The 19,570-nt window shown below is 39.1% G+C and overlaps 2 protein-coding genes across 2 annotated transcripts; one reads left to right on the plus strand and one right to left on the minus strand.

Moving 5' to 3' along the window:
- Positions 1–453: 453 nt before the first annotated feature.
- LOC104422014 (sister chromatid cohesion protein SCC2) lies at positions 454–14,969 on the plus strand. The gene is made up of 28 exons (XM_010034223.3): positions 454–959; positions 2,700–2,809; positions 3,199–3,335; positions 3,407–3,500; positions 3,582–3,838; positions 4,038–4,145; positions 4,268–4,379; positions 4,533–4,626; positions 4,725–4,911; positions 4,997–5,428; positions 6,147–6,670; positions 6,767–6,977; positions 7,056–7,106; positions 7,192–7,350; positions 7,437–7,604; positions 8,088–8,387; positions 8,470–8,622; positions 9,081–9,250; positions 10,036–10,144; positions 11,404–11,565; positions 11,647–11,751; positions 11,817–12,047; positions 12,279–12,412; positions 12,484–12,777; positions 12,857–13,286; positions 13,921–14,013; positions 14,116–14,241; positions 14,364–14,969. Exons 1-28 carry the CDS (start codon positions 682–684, stop codon positions 14,568–14,570), a joined length of 5,436 nt encoding a protein of 1,811 aa, XP_010032525.1. The 5' UTR covers positions 454–681; the 3' UTR covers positions 14,571–14,969.
- Positions 14,970–15,449: 480 nt separating this feature from the next.
- On the minus strand, positions 15,450–19,330 carry LOC104422016 (biotin carboxyl carrier protein of acetyl-CoA carboxylase 2, chloroplastic). Its single transcript, XM_010034224.3, has 7 exons — positions 18,835–19,330; positions 17,741–17,794; positions 17,505–17,665; positions 17,073–17,400; positions 16,774–16,845; positions 15,841–15,906; positions 15,450–15,758 (listed from the first exon to the last, which is right to left on the minus strand). The coding sequence occupies exons 1-7, from the start codon at positions 18,955–18,957 to the stop codon at positions 15,735–15,737; spliced, it is 828 nt and encodes a 275-aa protein (XP_010032526.1). The 5' UTR covers positions 18,958–19,330; the 3' UTR covers positions 15,450–15,734.
- Positions 19,331–19,570: the final 240 nt, after the last annotated feature.

Raw genomic sequence — 19,570 nt, forward strand, 5'->3', positions numbered from 1 at the left:
GTTCTCAAATCTAGAGTGGGAATCGCCCACTCGGACCATGCTCACTCCTACCGGCTCATTTATAATTGCACGGAAATAATTAATCTTACTATGTTTGAGCTCAAGTTTATTGATAATCCAGTTACTATCTTGATTTTCTATTACAATGGAGCTCTAGCAAAAAATTAATTTCTTTATTTTATTCCAATTGTACATTTTGTAGTTATTTTTTAATAATGAGTTTTAAAAACATACGCTTGTTTGGAAATTTATTTTCGATCAACCATCTCTTTTTCCGATTCGACTTGACCGGCCAAACCTCTGTTCTCTCAAGTCAAGACTCTATAGCGTATCACAAGCTAGTAGACTTGGGCTAACGGAATGAAGGGCAAATACGTAACTTCGTTACGGCCCCTTTTTCCACGCTTAAATACAACTCCATCTTTTTCCTTTTTCTTTTTTCAGGCATCGCGGACAAGCATTTCGCCCTTAATTCATTTTCCCCGCCATTTACATCATCCAATTTTCTCTCGTTTCTAGGGCTCCGAATCGCTCTCTGCAACTCCACATACAGAGCCAAAATCCAACTCGAAATCGCTCTCGGATCCCCTTCGGATTGCATTCGACCACCGGTGGAAACGCATTGGCCATTCTTCTGGAGCTGCGACGGTCGCGGAATCGCAGATTCGTCAACCGTCGTCGATGAGCAATCCAGTCGGTTCGAGTTCGGGTCCGGGTCCGGGTCCGGGTTGGAGCTACCGAGGCATAGGGCTATCGAACACCGTGCACTCCGATGTGGCCTCGTGCTTGCCGTTGCCTTCGCTGCCGGTGTTCTTCGGTGCGTCCGATCAGGAGCTAAGGCTGTTTGACGAGCAGGGCGCCGCCGGTTCGTTTCCCCGGAGGATTTTAAATCGCGCTGACATCCTCGCTCAGTCGAGTAGAATCGCTGATCTGCTTGGCGACACTGATGTCTCTTACTTGTAAGTGCTTGCATTTCCCTTTGCTCGGCCTTTTATCGACTGACTGTCTTTGAGCTGAAGTTGTGTTCCGGAGGTTTTTTTTTTTTTTTTTTTTATCCGTCTTCCTTCTTATTTAGGAAATCGAAATTACCTGGCCACTCAGCTTCTACTTATTTTTCAGCTTCAGCAGTTGGCATAGTTCTTTTTATGATCGTATTCTGCTTTTCTCTTCTATTTTGCTTCGCTGAGTGTGGGTTAATGGACAGACATGGTAAATTTATGACTGCATAACGTTGGAATTTTGCAGTTAGAACAGCAGAGCGAATGTTGGAAATTTGTTGTTTTCTGGATTTTCCCCTTAAATTTGGAGATCATGATTTGCTGGTGTTTGCAATGTAACAGACGAATGCTATATTTTATGAATCTAAATTTTAATTTGTTGAGCGGTGTGCAGATGGTGATTCCTCTGCAGCTTTTAGTGTCTTATCTCGAGTTTCGTCATTGTCTTTTGTTACCTCATGATGCACCTTGGCAATGTGGATTTTGTTTATATGTCTGATTAGGCATGGATATGTGGTGGTGACTTAGTTAATATCCAGATTATTCTAAAGGATGATGGCTTTTTGAGGATTGTTTTATTGGAAGCATGGCAATACCGATTATTTTGGGTCGTGCTTGTTCTTTTGGGGATATGTTATGCAGTTATGGCTTTTCCCAGGATCTCTCTGCTGGTGGAATCAGTGATAGAAAATTGGTTTAATATGTGCCATATGAGCCCTATGATTAGTAGTTCTTATTGTGCTTTTCATGCTTAGGAGCTTAGTAGTTTTCACATCGAAGAACATTAGTCTAAAACATACTTTCTTTGCGTACACTGTTATATCTAAACCATTATCTAAATCAAGGACATAAGGAAAGAAAGGAAGAGAAAGGAGATTTTAATTTTCTTTTTCTTGTTTGGATGCACATTGAGTGGATGGTGTGGAGGGAAAAAGAATTAATGATTGATGAAAGGGTCCTTTGTCCTATTCTATTTCAAAATAGGAGTGAAAGAAAAAATTGCTAAAAAAAAACTTTGTTGTAGCATTTTCCTCCATTTCCTTCCACTTTTGGACGAAAATTGAGGGTGGGCCCAAGGAAATACTCCCTTTCATTTCCACCCATTTACCTCTCATTTTATCCACCTAGGCAACAAATGTAAGTTTCTAGGTAAATACTTACTTTCATTTCCTCACACGCCCTTAACCAAACATGCTGAGTTTGAATGGAATGGATGATGAATTATTTTATAGTCCTCGGCGATGCACTTACTGGGTCTGTGAGCTTTCTGGATATATTTATGTAAAGCAGTGTGTTTTTTAGGAAGCAAGCATTTAAGGATGCTCAACCAGAGTCAAGGAGGTCTGTAAGCGAATCTTTAGATAAGATGCTAAAATTTGCTGCCATTTGTGAAGTGACACTGTGATACATCATGTGAGATAGTTTGGTCAATTACACAAGGTGACTTTTCTGCTTTAGGGCATTTTATAGGCTTTTGTTGACTATTAGTCTATTGATGGATGAGGATCTTTGTCTCTATATCATTAGATGGAACTGCCTCAGTGAAATTTAACTTGCTGGCTAAAAATTCTAACTCAAATTTATTTATTTATTTATTTTTTGCTGTATCTCTTGTGAATTTGTGGTCCTGGATTTCCTTTACTTATTGGAGTATATGATCTGTTCAGCTTGATATTGACTTATCTTGTTACCTTATTCCAGAAAGCTTAGGGAGGATTTGATGGTGATACCGCACAGCTGTGTGGAGCCGATAAAACTTTATGAAGAAGTTCTTTATCAAAATCCCGAGGCCTTTGACTGCTTTTCTCCAGGTAATGCAGTATATTCTGTTGCTGTTATTGTCTTAAGAGATTACTGTTAATTTTAGCTGACATCTGCTATTTTAGTGGCATGTACCTTGAAGCTTTGCTTTCTTGTTTGGCCACTTTTCTTTGTGGTCTTCTTATTTTGGGCAAAGCTTATATTTAGAAGAATCAATTTGTGTCACCAAATCTGTTTCTTGCGAGACTCGATCGGGTTGCAAGCTTTTCAATTCTTTTCCTTTTTGTAATCTTCAGCCTTTTAAGCATTATGACAAGGTCCCTGAATTTATGTTTCTTGTTAGCTTTAAACAGTGTTATAGGATGTGGTTATGATTATCTTTCTAAATATATGTACTTTTTCTGTTCTTAATGTTCATTGCATTGTTCAAGTTTCTCAGGTCATACCAAAGAGCATATATTTCAAAGTACAGCACATGTTGAGAAGCCTCTTCAACTTAATGTTACTCTTGCAAGTCAAGCGCAAAAAGAATTGCCTCCTTATCGAAATAATCTGCTTGATAATGCTCTTGCTAATGTAAGTGTTCATGCTGCTTCAATGTGCATGACAGCTGTTTTGTTCGCAAATTCATGTTTTTGATTTTGCAGCAAGTCTCTACATCTTCTCGAAAACCAAAGGTTAAGAAAAAAGTACGTGACGAAATCCCTAGAGATGTTGGACCTAGTCCTGTTGAATCCCAAGGTCTGACATTTGATATTTAGTTATCTAACTTCTGACATTCATTCTATTACAACGCAACTAATTCATTAGGTCTCTTCTTAGATGATACGGTTGGAAGGTTTTCTGACATGTTGGAGGACATCTGTAGCAAAGCTGAGATTTCCGGAGATGATAGAGATGAAGCAGAGTGGATCTTAGTGCCTATTGCCGATCTTAGGATACTTGTTAATGAAATAATGTCAGTTCGTGCGAAGAAGCTCCTACATTTAGTTCCTGCAGATACTCTTGTTAAACTATTAAGGGTTCTAGATCATCAGATCCATCGAGCAGAAGGCCTGTCCATCGATCAGTGTGATCATGTATGTTCTATGCAATCTTTGTTGTTGATGAGAAAAATTCATTATGCTTCCAGCAATATCAGTATATGAACTGATTCAATTATGTATGACTTCTGCTTGGTTGGGATAAGCTCCATTCTTATCTTTTAACTAAAACACATAAACAATAATAGTGTAATTCTATAAATTTAACATTACTAACAGTATTCTGTGTTTCCAGTCAGACCCAGATGCAATTTGCTCCCTCCTCTGTGCTTTGGAATCCATACATGCAGCTCTGGCCATAATGGCTCATAATCAGATGCCGAAGCATCTTTATAGTGAAGAGGTAGTTTTGCCTTAGAAACTAGTTTCTTAGCCTTTCACTGTTTTCTCTTTATGCCTAGTGTACTTTATCCATCTCTGGTCTTCAGTAGTTCATGGAAACTCATTATATGTTATTTGTGGCAGATCATTGAGAGGATTCTTGAATTCTCTCGACGTCAAATAATGGATATAATGTGTATCTATGATCCATCATACCGTGCTTTGCATAAACCTGTTGAACAAGGGGCTCCTGAAGGTTAGCCTTTTCGTGAATGATTTGTTGTGTATCTTTCAATTAGAGATGTACTTTACCTTGAAATGCTGTGGAACCCTGGAACTATTTCTTTGACATTTGGGCTTGATGACTTGTATTATCTGATGAAATGCTTTATTTGGTTTTAAATTCCAGTGGATGAAGATGATGAAGCAGATGCAGATATTGGTCCCAGTAAGAAACGCCGTGTTGTAAAGAGTGTAAAAGCAAAGAAATCAGCAGTGAACAAGTCTGCTTTTTATACCATTAATTTAAGAGATTCTTTTCACATATCTCAATTGAGATATTCTGATTCTGTTTTTTTTTTCTCTGTTTGTTGTCCTGTAGGGTCTCAGCTGCTGCTAGTACAGTACTTCAGAAGCTGTGTACTATTCTTGGTTTACTTAAGGATCTACTGTTAATAGAGAAGCTTTCGGACAGTTGCATTCTACAGCTGGTGAAAACAAACTTTACAACGTTTTTGGTGGATAATATCCAGCTTCTCCAGCTGAAGGCCATTGCTTTAATTAGTGGGGTATGACTTTTTGTCTCAAAGTTACATGTGTATTTTGTTGAAATTATACCTTTGCTTCTTCTAATCATTCTCATTGTTGGAGCAGATATTCTATTGGTATGCACAGCATCGCACTTATGTCATTGATGAAATGCTTCTTTTGCTTTGGAAGTTGCCCTTCTCTAAGCGTGCAACACGAGCCTATCACCTGCCTGATGAAGATCAGAGGCAAATTCAGATGATTACTGCCCTGCTGATTCAGTTAGTTCACTGTAGTGCTAACATTCCTGAACTTTTAAGGCAGGCATCCGACGTTTCTTCCATCATGGAAGTCTCACATGATGGTACTTATCTCACAAAGTGTCATGAAGCAATCACAGAGGCTTGTTGTCTTTTCTGGTCCCGTGTTCTGCAGCGATTTACTAGCGTAAAGACTCAGGATGCATCTGAGATAAAAGTAATGATGGAAAATCTTGTTATGGATTTGCTGACCACATTAAACTTACCTGAGTATCCTGCTTCAGCTCCTATTCTGGAGGTAAAGTGCATATAAATATTCAGTCTTCTTGGTTTGTAAAATTGGGACAATCTACATTTTAAAAGCATTTATTGCAGCTATTTCAGTTTGGAGATTAATGAATGTAAGAAGATCCTCTCAGAACCTTATAAAAATAGGGAAGCTGCAAAGCTTTTCCTCGTGTTATTCACTTGTAGGGTGAGGATATAGAGACAACTGCAATCAGATGCTGCTAAAAAAAGTAATTACATCATTAAGCAATTGACTCTCTCGTAGAATGTCCGGATTCTAAATTAACGAAAACATACATATTGTGTTGTCTTGAGCTCTCTTTTGGCATTGAGCTCGGTTGTATAAATGGGTTGGCGTGCCCTTGGTACTCTTAGTTAATTTCTCTTTGGTTATCAAGGAAAAGGAAAGGCAAAAACATAGCAAACAAGCCAATAATTTAGCGATACGTTTTCTTTGTTCAAGAAGAGTCTTAAATTATTTGAAGAGTTTGTTGAGAAATATGCTATGCATACATTGTGAACCACCCATATTCTATTCTTTAGGCTTCTGGAGAAATGGTTTGTTTAAGAGAGCTGTTGTCAAAGCACAACTGCTATTTGTTTCTGTTAGTTTTCAGCATGATCTTCCGCATTGTTCATCACAAGTCAGCCCTGACTTTGAATAATTGTTACTTCTTTTGTTGTTGAAAGTACTTTTCTCCTCTTCTCAAGCTGTGATCTACTCGCAGGTCTTTTGTGTCCTACTGCTACAGAACGCAGGGCTGAAATCCAAAGATATAGCTGCGCGATCCATGGCCATCGACCTTCTTGGGACGATTGCTGCCCGCTTAAAGCATGATGCTGTTATTTACAGGAGGGACAAGTTTCTGTTACTACGAGAATTAGTTGATGGTGATAATGTTGAGCAAAATTATCCAAAGGATGTTTGCTCTGCCTGTGGTGATGGGAGGGTAGAGAGATCATTGTTTACCTGTCAAAGCTGTCGAAGATTGTTCCATGCTGAATGCATGGGCGCGAGAGAGCATGAAGTTTCTGATCATAGCTGGAGCTGTCAATTTTGCATCTGCAGAAAGCAACTTCTCGTATTGCAATCATTTTGCAAATCCCATTGCAAGGACACCAAAAGAAATCGTGTTGATAAAAATCCAGAATCTTTTGGTTCAATTACGAATATTGAAGTTGTGCAGCAGCTTCTTCTTAATTTCCTCCAAGATTCCAGTTCCACTGACGATGTGCATGTCTTTATTCGTTGGTGGGTGTCCATCTTTAATTCTTGTCTTTTCCTTTTCAATCATTTGATTTATTTTTATTTTTTATTTACCTTGACATAAGAAATACTTTCATGCAGGTTCTATTTATGCCTATGGTACAAGGATGATCCAAAATTTCAGGAAAATTTCTTTTACTATCTTGCTAGACTGAAGTCAAAGACTATAGTGCGTGATTCTGGTACTGTTTCCTCAACTTTGACAAGAGATTATATCAAGAAGATCACTTTAGCTATGGGACAAAAAAATTCCTTTTCCAGAGGGTTCGATAAGATCCTTCACATGCTTTTGGTCAGTAATCCTGTCTGCTCTTCAGGTTTAGCGAGCTTGTCAAATGAGTCTGATTTTTCACAATGTGATTGATTTCAGGCAAGTCTGAGGGAAAACTCTCCTATTATAAGGGCAAAGGCTCTAAAAGCGGTAAGTCAAAAGTCTATTGCAAACTGACTTATGGGTAAATAGTTTTTGACAGCATGTTGCATGTGATTTTGTTTGACAAGAACAGGTAAGTATTATTGTGGAGACCGACCCAGAGGTATTGCGTGACAAACGGGTGCAGCTTGCTGTTGAAGGGAGGTTTTGTGATTCTGCTATATCTGTGAGAGAAGCAGCATTGGAACTTGTCGGTAGGCATATTGCTTCACATCCTGATGTTGGATCACAGGTTAATCATCATACTCATCCATGCAGTTCTTTTGTGAAGACCCTTCTGGTAGTTATATCTATCTCTCATTACATTTTGCTTTTCAGTATTTTGAGAAGGTTGCAGAGAGAATCAAAGACACTGGAGTTAGTGTCAGAAAACGAGCTATCAAAATCATCCGGGACATGTGCACTTCAAATGCTAATTTCTCTGAATTCACTAGTGCTTGCATTGAAATCATTGCTCGTGTTAGTGATGATGAGTCTAGTATTCAGGTAATAAGGAATTTATGCTTAGTTTGGCTTGCTTATTCGAGCTACTGGTCTGAATGTAATTTCCTTGCTTGTCTCTTGTTTCGAAAGTATATTTATTGTTAAACATGAAAACTTCAGTTTCTGTTCTTAAATTGTAGTGAAAATTTGAATTATTTATATTTTCTTACATGGTATCTAAGATGACTATTGCTGAGAGGTAGTTTCCTCTTATGTTTCGTTTAAATCATTCTTTCTTCTTAAACTATTCTTTTATAGATGATATTTGTCTTTTCCAATTCTTTGTTAGTACCTTGCATTCATCAGCAACAAGTCTTCTTGCGTTTCCTTATGGATTATACAAATTATATAGTTACATGATGGTAGTTCTTTAAGGATATAGTTTACAATGGTCATAATTCAGTTGAGCCTTACTCCCAAAGATCTTGTCGAAAGTACACTACATGATCTCTCTCTCTCTCTCTCTTTTGCTTCTCTTATTTACAGGATCTTGTCTGCAAGACTTTTTATGAATTTTGGTTTGAGGAACCACCCAGTTCCCAGACTCAGATTTACAGTGATGGTAGTTCTGTTCCATCAGAGGTTGCTAAAAAGACTGAGCAAATTGTCCAAATGTTAAGGAGGATGCCAAATTTCCAACTTCTTGTCACTGTTATTAAGCGCAATCTAGCACTTGATTTTCTTCCACAATCATCGAAAGCTGCTGGAATCAACCCTGTTTTACTTGCATCAGTTCGAAAGCGCTGTGAATTAATGTGTAAAAGCTTGCTGGAAAAGATTTTGCAGGTATCTCTTGTGTATATTTTTGCGTGCAGTGGCTGTCTTTTTATTGGATCTGAAGCTGTGTTCGGAATTTTATCATTTTCAGGTGGAGGAATCAAGCACTGAGGAAGCAGAGGTGCGGTCACTTCCTTACGTGATGGTTCTGCATGCATTCTGCGTTGTGGATCCAACACTCCTTGCTCCAGCATCTGATCCTTCCCAATTTGTGGTGACTTTGCACCCGTATCTCAAGAGTCAGGTTATAGAAACGAGTTTATGGTCATTAATTTTTATTTCACATTTCGTATCTTCTCATACCATGAGAATGTATAGGTTGCTACCATCAGAATCAGAATGCTCAATTAGTTCTATTCTGAGAATGTGGTGCTGAAACTGAAACGCTGCACTGAAATCAATAAGTCGTCAGTTGCCAGAAGATACTTACCTCCTTTGCTGATTGTTACATTTTGAAAAACCTTTTATTGGTAGAACTGCTCAGTATTTTAATAGAGACTCATCCAATTGGTTTGAAATTATGTGTCCATTTGACTTACTAATATTGATTCTACTTTACATTCAGAATCAAACTGAAACATCTCTCTGCTCCTCTGTGTGCTTAATGCTTCTTTGTCTTTTAATCTCTGTAGAAACTGAGTTCCTGAAGAAGAGAGCCAAAAGAAGCATTACTGACATGTGATTGGTTTTGTTTACTTTTAGGGTGACAATAGAGTGGTGGCACAGTTGCTGGAAAGTATCATCTTCATTATTGATGCTGTTCTGCCTTTGCTTCGGAAGTTACCTCCAAGTGTTATTGAAGAACTAGGGCAAGATTTGAAGAATATGATTGTACGACATTCTTTTTTAACTGTCGTCCATGCGTGCATCAAGTAAGTTTCAAATTCTTGCCCATTTGGGTAATATTCTCTCTATTGCCACAAATAGATGTCAAGGATATAAATGGCCAAGTGGTTTGGCTTTGCACATAAATTGGAACGAACTGAATCGATGTTTTATTTTTAATGCCTGAATTGAACGAAGCCCCAAATTGTCTAACTTGAACTTAATCAGGAAAACCAGTTTTCGATGAGTCAGTTTCTTGTTGTTCTTGTTTCTTTCTTTGATTAGACTTTGCCTCTTTAGAGGGTGTCTTTAGGCATCATGATTTCTGATGCAGTCAATTCATCTCTTAAATGGATATCCATACTTTTTTCAACAGTAGTTATTGTGAGTCAGTTTAATTTGGATATTTTGGTTCTTCCTGATGTGATATGGAAACCAAATGGAAATCCAAGAAAGAAATGGAAAAACCCACCCAACAGAAAGATTAGGAGCTTCTTAAAACTTTTTCTATATGCCGGTTTGAATTATTCTTATACAGCGGTCTTCACAAGTTATTTCTAAGTAGGAAGTGATACTCACCCGAACATCCTTTTGTGGTGGGTGGTGGACTCTCTCTCTCTCTCTCTCTCTCTCTCATATGCTGCCCTTTCCTTGGGAATGGTTGGGAGGGTGTGTTTGGTTCATAATGGATGGGTCATTTAAAACATTCTAACTGTTGCATATGAGTGGTCATGCGTGCACCTTGATTCTAAGTTTTGGAGTTCAGCTACTATTTTATTCTTCAAAATAGTGTGGTGAATGAATTTTACATAAATGTGTTTAATTGATGCAGGTGCCTTTGCTCTGTGAGTAAAGTAGCTGGAAAAGGTTCTAGTGTTGTTGAGTATCTTATACAGGTGTTCTTTAAACATTTGGACTCACAGGGCTTTGAGAACAAGCAGGTCAGTAGCTTGAATCAAGAAAATTGACTTTAAATTTGTTGCAAATATGTCTGCCGTGAAGAATGCAATGGCTATAAAGAAAGAGTGATGTGCCATATTTGTTCACAAAGCAATGTGGGAAGCTCTGGATTGGTGCTTGAACATAGTTCGCTTATTTGAATACCCACTTAGTATTTGTTGCATCATTTTGTAAAATAAGAATTTGTTTTCTTCGCTCTACTCTGCTGCCATTACTTAGCATGGTGGAACTTGATTAAAAGTTCAATGAGTCGATTTCTTGTTTCTGGTTCCCCATAAAACTCTTGGAGCAGTCCTTTTTCTTTCCAGTTCCAATATGTGGTCTGAAGTTTTTTTTTTTTGCGTTTTCTGTCTCTGATGGTTGTGATGTTAGGCATTGTTATTGGATTCAACTCCTTTGTTTCCTCTTTTATTTTTTGTTTTCTTTTTAGCCGAGACACTATTTTTCTCAATTTGCTGGCACTGGCAAATTCACAGATTTCCTGCTTTTTCCAAGAACTCCAGAAATCCAGCTTGGAGTTGAGATATCATGGATTTTTAGGGACAGTTTGAATACTAATGCCCCACTAATATCAAAAGCTTTCTGGCTCCTAATTAGCATTTATACATCTACTTAGAGTATGCATTTGGTTTCTGAATATACTTGAATGACAATGGTGCAGGACTTAGATCCCTGCTTTTTTTTTCGATTGCTTCATCCTTTTCCCAATTGGTTGATGTGTACGTGGGAAATTGAATTCATTGACATTAGTGTGTCAAATGAGGATCTTATGTCAGGACTGAGGCTCCTATTAGAGGTTACGTGTTTTAATCAGCTTAGGAGCACTATCTGTAAATGCCTTTCACTGGCTCGTCAGCCAACTAGTTATCAGTCGAGCTATCTAAATTTCCTACTTGATAGTCACCAAATAATTGATCTGTGGACTTTCCTCGTCAAGCCGATATAGGTGGAAGCATATGTGGCGAATGTGATATTTGGAGGGAATCTACGAAGGAATTTCTTGTTTGTGAGAAGATCAATGACTTTTTTCTCACCATAGCCTAACTTAATTTGCCGTGAATTTTTTATAGTTCTCTGCAAAGTTCGAGTCATTCATTGAGTTTCATGAGCGTAGTTCTTCAACTCAATTTAAACACTTGCAAGATGATTTCATTTGGCATAGGTTAACATTCATGTTGTGTGTGTTTTCTACTTCCTTTGATGGGCTTTTACTAATTGTATTTTGTTTTTCAAACTTCAGCAAATGGGTCGTTCTCTTTTTTGTCTTGGATTGCTCATCCGCTATGGCAATTCTTTGCTGGGTTATTCAAGTAACAGGAATATTGATGTCGCAAGCAGTCTGAGCTTGTTCAAACGGTATCTGCTTATGGAGGATTTTGTTTTAAAAATTAGATCTCTGCAGGTAATTACATTCCTAGTTCATGATTATTGAATTTTTGAATTAGCTTTGAAAGGGTTACTCATAATAAGACAATTCTTGTAGGCTCTGGGATTTGTTTTAATTGCAAGGCCTGAATTTATGTTGGACAAGGATGTAGGCAAAATAATAGAAGCCACATTGTCTTCTGATTCTGATGCTCGAATTAAGGTACGCTGTGCTAGTTTGCTGCCTCTTCCCTCTCATGGTATATAATAATTTGTCCTTCGAACCAGATGCAAGCTCTCCAGAATGTGTATGAATATCTTCTTGATGCTGAAGCTCAAATGGGAACAGAGGTTACAACTAATGAGGCAAATTACACCAATGAAAGCAGTCAGAGCGTTCCTGTTGCTGCTGGTGCAGGAGATACTAACATGTGTGGGGGTATAGTTCAACTCTACTGGGATAGGATACTGGAGAGGTGCTTAGACCAAAATGCACAAGTTCGACAAACTGCCCTCAAGGTGAGAACTTGGAATCAGCACTTCACTGTGGAAATGCTTTCAAGTTGACTTTGTTTGGAAATTTTAATAGCTGATTGATATGAATGAGAGAGAATATGTTGTGGTGCTCATTATAAGCTTGATTTCTTTCTTTGCCATTATTGTAATCATGATTTACCTTATGTAAGTTTTGTGTTTTTCACAGCTATTTCTGCGCACTTGAATTTTGAGCCTCATCCCTGTTTAATGCAGATTGTGGAAGTGGTTTTACGTCAAGGTCTTGTGCATCCCATTACATGTGTTCCATACCTTATAGCACTCGAAACTGATCCACAGGAGATAAATGCAAAGTTGGCTCATCATTTGCTGATGAACATGAATGAGAAGTAAGTGGTGACAATGAGAATGATTTTGACAGTTTGATATGTAGGCCTTTTGACTAATATGTACTTTTCAGGTATCCTGCTTTTTTCGAAAGTCGTTTAGGGGATGGGCTGCAAATGTCCTTTATATTTATACAAATTATTAGCGATGGTTCCTCTAATGGTGGGAGTGAGAATGTCCCTCATAAGAGTCCAGGGAGCATGAAGGGGAAATCTGATGGTATCTCATTTGCTCAAGCAAGGCTTGGAGTTTCAAGGATCTACAAACTAATTCGTGGAAATCGGGTTTCCAGGAACAAATTTATGTCCTCAATTGTGCGCAAATTTGATAATCCAATATGGAGTGATACAGTCATTCCTTTTCTGATGTGAGTTCATTACTGATGCTTGCACTGAGTTTGTTTGTGGCGAGGAGTATATAACATGAATGTTGATTTAATTCCACAGGCACTGCACAGAGATTCTTGCTTCATTGCCGTTTACAATGCCTGATGAGCCACTCTATTTGATTTATACGATAAATCGAGTAATGCAAGTTCGGACTGGGGCCATTGAGGCAAATTTAAAGGCATTTTGTTCAAGATCGTTTCCAAGAGACAGCCAGGATGTGGTTCATGGGAGTGGGATTAGTCAAGGGCCAGCTTCTCAACCTTTCTTCAGTAATGTACGACCACTGGATTTGAATGGCACATACCAAGAGTTGGCTTATCAACCATTTTTCAATCATACGGCATCAGTCGACTTGAATGGAAGTATCCCACAACAGCTAGCAAATCAGTTTGATATGTGCAATTCTAATTTTGTGGAGGCAAAGCCCCATTTTAGTGGGTCCGGTGAATTTTCTGGCAGCTCTGAGGATGATATGCAGAAAATCCAGGTAATTATGAAAATTCTAGTCGTGGCTTTCTGTTATTGTAACCTGGAAGAGAGCAACTAGGTAGACGAGTACCCTCTCCTCTATGATCCTGATGATTACTAGACCCGATGAACAGGTGGGCAGCCTGTAAGGCTGGCCCAGGTTTGAGAGGACCGAAGATAAATGTTGGGTTTGAGCAATGGCCTTACATTGAAAGGCCCGCTCTATGATCTTGATAACCTCTAGACCCAATCAACAGGCTGTGCAGTCCACAGGGTGGCCTAGGTCTAAGAGGCTCAATGGACAAATGGTTGGCTCGGCAATGGCCTCGCAGTAAAAGGCCCGGCCCGCCCAACTTTGTCCCAGGGGCCCGGCCTCAGCCTGGCCTGGCCCCTAGTATCTCAATGCACATTTTGGATTATGGACAGGCTTGGGCAGCTTGGCTAGGCCCACCCAATGACCTCCTAAAAGAAGTATTGATCTCTAGATAAATGAAATAAAGCAATAACTTTCCCTTCTTTTTTAGTACATCTATCTACCTACACCTACAATGCTTCTGGTAGCACCCACTTGTTGCCTTTTCTTGGATTCATTGTTATGGTTGATTACATATGAGTGCGGAGACTTTTGTCTAATATTTCTTTGTGGTGTGCAGGTTGACTGTCTAGCTGCTACAGCATTGCAGCTTCTGTTGAAACTAAAGAGGCACCTAAAAATTATTTATGGCCTCAACGATGCTCGGTGCCAGGTAATCTTTCAATTAGATGGATTGTGATCTTTATGAAAGTGCAACTGAGATGAAACAGGATTATTAACTTAACTTGGTGCAATTTTTTGCTTTGCAAATCAGTCATTTTCTCCAAATGAGACGCTAAAACCTGGCGAAGTTCTCTCCAAGCAGAATATTCCATTTAATATTAGTGGAATACATACCAACTTGCCTTCCACTTCTCAAGAAATCATGGAAAGATATCAGGTACTTTAAACTATCATAGAAGTTCAGAGCCTTCTCTCTTTGCCTTATTCATGTGTGCCTTAGTGCAATTACTGAACTTATGACCTAATTTTTGGACATCTAAATTGGCTTTGATGCTGCAGGAATTTAAGATTGCTTTGAGAGAAGACACCATTGATTACTCTGCTTACACAGCGAACATCAAACCAAAGCGGCCTGCCTCTAGAAGAGGTTCCAGACGTGTGGGCGGTGGGGATGACGATGATGACGAGGATGATGACAACTGGTCAGGAGGCAGGGTCCGTCTAACTAATAGTGGAAGGAGAGTTACAAGGAGCAGGTTGAGGTAAGACTTGTAAATAACAGGTAGGCTGACATGTAAATTTAGTAGGAAAAATAATTAGGATATGACAAAAGTAGAAATTGATAGAATTCTGGAAAAGGAAAATAGAAGTGCCAAAAGAGCCTGGGGTTCTTCTGGCTCTTGAAGGTATTCTGTTCAATTGTCCGATTTCCAGTTTTAGGCATTACAGTGGCAGGCGATTATTCTTTATGTTAACAAAATTGAAATTTGCTAGAGTAGTATCGAGCAATTTTGTTGTCGTTGTAAATTTCTGTTTCTGTGGGGAGATAGGAGATGTATTGTAGCACATTTTATTTCAGTTACTAAAATTCAACTCCATGCTGTATTGGAACACAATGTATAGTCAAAGTCGATTTTCTGCTTGCCAGCGGGTTCACTCTCCCAATATGTTGTTCTGAATGGACATCTGAGTTTGTTCTTTTTCCCCTTTTGGCTTGGGGCGAAAATCATTCAAATCGTTGGTGGTAGCTTTACTGTATTTGCAATTTGTACTTGTTGCGCTGTAGCTTTATTGTCTAGTGCCAATCTGCTGAAAGGGTTATGGTTTGCAGAATAGTTGACCTGCCTTGTGATATAATTGGTTCGTACGTCACCACGTTATACTGCGGTCGGGAAAAAGAATGGAGTTGGTGGTCGAGGTTGCACAAGAAAGAACAAAGGTAACTCAAGAAAGCGCTTATGCCAAGGAAGCGAAGCAAGAACATCTTATTGTTGACTGTCTGAAAAAAATTAAAGCAACAATTTTTGAAAAGGGTACATCTCTGACCTATGCGTCTACTAAACAAAAGCCAAGGACAGGGAGCGCTTTATAGCAATTACTGAGGGGATGACGACCCAGTGGTTTCCACATCAAAGGAAATCGAGGTTGCGGCCAATTTGAGAAGAGCGCCATGTCTTATGAAAAGGAAGCAAAGTGCTTATGTAAAGGAAGCGAATCGAGGACATCTTATTTTTAACTGTCTGAAAAAAATTTAAAGCAACAATTTTTGAGAAGGGTACATTTCTGACCTATGCGTCTACTAAACAAAAAGACCAAGGGCAGGGAGCACTTTATATCAATTACTGAAGAGATGACGGCCCAGTGGTTTCCACATCAGAGGAAATCAAGGCTGCGGCCAAGTTGAGGAGAGCGCCATGTGGCTTGTCAAGTTCATGGTACAACGACAAAAAGAGGCTGCATGCCGCGAAACATATGTTAAGACCGAGTCCTGTAGCATATCTACTGCACGAACAAGTGCAGGAAAGAGAAAACTTACCGTGTCCACACCGACTGGTTTACCGTCCTCTACCAATATTTCAGCTACTGTTCCAGTCTGATCAGCCTGAGAATCCATAGGACCAGAGATTAGTGAAACTACGAAGCAAAATTATAATCCTTTGCTGGAACAGTCAGGTGTCAAGACACCAACGTTTGAGCTTGAGAACACAGCAAAAAAAAAAAAAAAAAGCACATGCAGTGAGATTGCATTACTATGTCGCAATATTGATTTTGAGCAATATGCTCTCTCTCTCTCTCTCTCTCTCTCTCTGTATATATATGTAATATATGTACGTGTGTACGTTTATGTATACAAGAGCATAATAAACTTAATTACTCATGCAAAAGATAATGTTTTTCTGAGTTGGCAAAAATCTTCGTAGATAGGGAACTGTGGGATTGATCAAGCATCTTGCATGTTACATGTTACGTTTATGCTGTTTATATGTGGCCAGTCCACTTGGTGGGTACAGGCCAGTGCTCTTAAACTGACCGGGCACAAAAAATGCTAAAGTTGGCATATCGCCGTTCAATCATTGCAGCCACATTCATTTAAAGGGATGTGATCATGTTAAACATTATTATGTAGGTAAATGACACATGGACATGAATTCCGCATAGTCAACACGACCTAAGAAGAGGTGACTGTAGGTTCAACTCTCCCAAAACGCCAATTTACACTTCAGAATAGGTCAATTTCATTGGAAATTAATAGTTTCCCATATAACCAGGAAAGAAATCATAGCTGAAGGTTGAGTTAGTGTGGACATCACCACAGTTTTAGATTCAAAAACACAATTGACTAGACCAAAGAAGGCTGAACCAAAAAAACAGGTCACTTATTTTTTGGAAGTAATTTCTTTTAGTGCTAGAGGGGTAAATGACCTTCATAATTTGAATGGGAAAAGGATAAAAACAGATGTCTACATACCTCAATTTCGTTCATCAACTTCATGGCTTCAATAATGCAAATCACCTGGCCTTTCTGTACTTTGTCTCCTACCTGAAAAGAGAATTGATGTCAGAGGAGATTTCTTCATTTCTAATTTATTTGGCAAAACGAAGTTGGATCAGAAGTGGACTTCACTTGCACAGCGTTGAAGGAAGCTTTGAAATTAAAAAAAGGGAAGTATCCAAATAAGCTATTTACTTTTGAGAAAAAAAATAAAAATAAGCTTTTGACTGCTCCAAAAAAAAACCAGATATTTCTACAGATGTAGCCCAAGTTACCTTGACAAACGAAGGTTCACCAGGAGCAGGAGACCTGTAAAAAGTTCCAGCCATGGGACATTTGAGAGGGGGATGAGCAGAGCTGCTTTGTTTTACAGGGGCGGGTAATGCGGGTGTTGTAGGTCCAGAACCAGCTGGAGCAGCTGAAGGAGCATGAACTGGAGCTGCTGAAGGTGGAGGTGAAAACATGGCATGGGAAACAGGTGTGGGTTGTGCTACCACTGAAACAGCTGCCATCGGCTGCTGTATTGCTTCTTTCTTCCTTATAATGATCTCACAATCCATTTGCTTCAGCTGCAATTCCATTATATCCTTTGTATCCACAAGCCTGATCAATAGTAATCAAGTCTAAATAAATATTAGGTGCTTCATGATCCTGATTGTTAAGTAACATAGCAGTTCATTTGGGCCCAAATAATTCATTTTACGTACTTGACAAGATCAGATACTTGAGACATGAATGCTGATATTGATGATGCATCTGGAACGATTTTTTCTCTGTCAAGTTTTGCTGCAGTACCATTGCTTTCTTGTGATATGGTGGCTCCAGACTTTGTATCAAGTCCAGAGTTAGAGGATTTCTCAGCAGTTACCTTAATTCCAGAAAGTAGAGTAAGGGCACTAAAAATTAAATGTGTTTCGAATACATCTTACTCTAATAAGCTCACCTCATTCAGCTTTGCCTTCACTTTTAAAGCAGTTAAACGCTTCTCGTTAGGCCACTGCAAATTCCAAACAGTGGACAGAAGATGAGTCATGGGGTCAGAAGCTAAATAGTCTTGCCTATATTTCGTCAGATCAAAACTTTTGCAATAGATAAATGGAGGCATAACAGTACCATTATGAAAACAGAATGGGAAAGTGTACATTGTGAAAAGTCTTATGACAAGTAGTCCCTTGAGAGAGAATAACTAAACGACATGATCAGCTGATACATTCTATAAACACAGAAATAACTAAGTGGGTTATAGAATTTGCAAGTGCAGTGTGACATCAGTTTTTGCTCTTTGAGAGCTACTTTAGCTCTCTTAAGGTGTCCGATAGCACATCAATGCCAAAACACTGTTTAAGTAACTACATTCGAAAATGAGTATTTAGGAAGCACATTGGTGCTTTGAAAGACTTATTTTGGGGACCTTAATGAGCTGAACTTTAAATTGACAAAGAGTTACCAAACCAGATACAGTTCAAAATTTAATACAAGCGACAGTCTACCAAATCTAACAAAGAAACAGGGTGACTTAATGACCTTCCTGTGAACCAAAACTCAAAAATTGAACGATCAAACTTATACAAAAGTTGACAGTATCCTCTTTGTTCTTGAAAGCCCCAAGGGTAATTTCCTCGAAAGGGTAAATAAAATTACAATGAATTTACCTGAAAAGCCATTGCATTTTGAGAAACTTGTCAATTCTATCCTGAACTATATAACCATTCGAATGCACTCCTATGTACATAATGCCAGATCAGCAGTCCATGAAGTTCAGCTTGCGATCGCAAGTTTCTTAGATAATTAAGACTGCAACTAAAGCAAGGCGTGCAATTTGAATAAAGAGCAACTAAGTTCGACGATGCAATAGTGATCAAAGTATCAAAGATGAGGCAAATAAGAGATGGAACACAGGTTCACCCCACAGACAGTCACGAAGTAAACTCCACAAAACCCAAACTTTATGGCAGAAAACTCAAAACTCCACCGCTAGACCAAATTAAATCAAACAAATTACTAAAGTGGTACGCCTCTGGGAACAAATTGAATCACCTGAAACCCGAAAGAGTATAGAGGAAACGAGATCTTCTCCACATTTTGCCTCGGAGTCTGCCGGGTCGTCCCCAAACGAGCTGCCGAGGCAGATTTCGGGCACGGAACTGCGCACGAAGCCATTGGGACGAAATGCCGACTCGAGCTACTGGGGATGTCGGTATTCACTCGAAATGTGGGAGCTTTCCGATAGATTTGGGAAAGATCTTTGCGGAGGCAATGTCTTGGGAGGAAGGCGATGAGACCAAAGCGGTTTTTTTTTTTTTTTTTTTTTTTTGGGCGGTGATTCCAATGAGTCAAGTGCAACAGCTTCGTGGGTGCGTGAGGGGTGGGTGAATGCTGAGAGAGGGGGGCGGATTTTACTTAATAATGATTCGATGGCGATTGCGATTTCGATGACAACGATGATGAACGACCGTCAAAGATCAGCTGAACGCTCCCAACTACGACGCAGACGTGTTCCGTCTTCAACGATGTTGGTACGTCCAAATCCAACTGGCCGAATGTTTCGTCCCGTTTTCTGTTTTGGACTTTAAAAATCCCAATTGAGGGAATTCCATACTCTTTCAAAGGAGTAAACATTCTTGTCTAACCGGTTCCTTGATCCACTGAAAATTGAGTGAATGTCTCTCGCGAACTTCAACATTGCAAATCGCCCTAAATTCCGGCTATTGGTCAAACTGTGTACTTAGGATTTCATTTTGGTTGATTGAGGACTTAAAATAAAAGATAAAGT

The sequence above is a fragment of the Eucalyptus grandis genome, chromosome 10 (genome assembly GCF_016545825.1).
Source record: "Eucalyptus grandis isolate ANBG69807.140 chromosome 10, ASM1654582v1, whole genome shotgun sequence".
NCBI classification, from domain to species: Eukaryota; Viridiplantae; Streptophyta; class Magnoliopsida; order Myrtales; family Myrtaceae; genus Eucalyptus; species Eucalyptus grandis.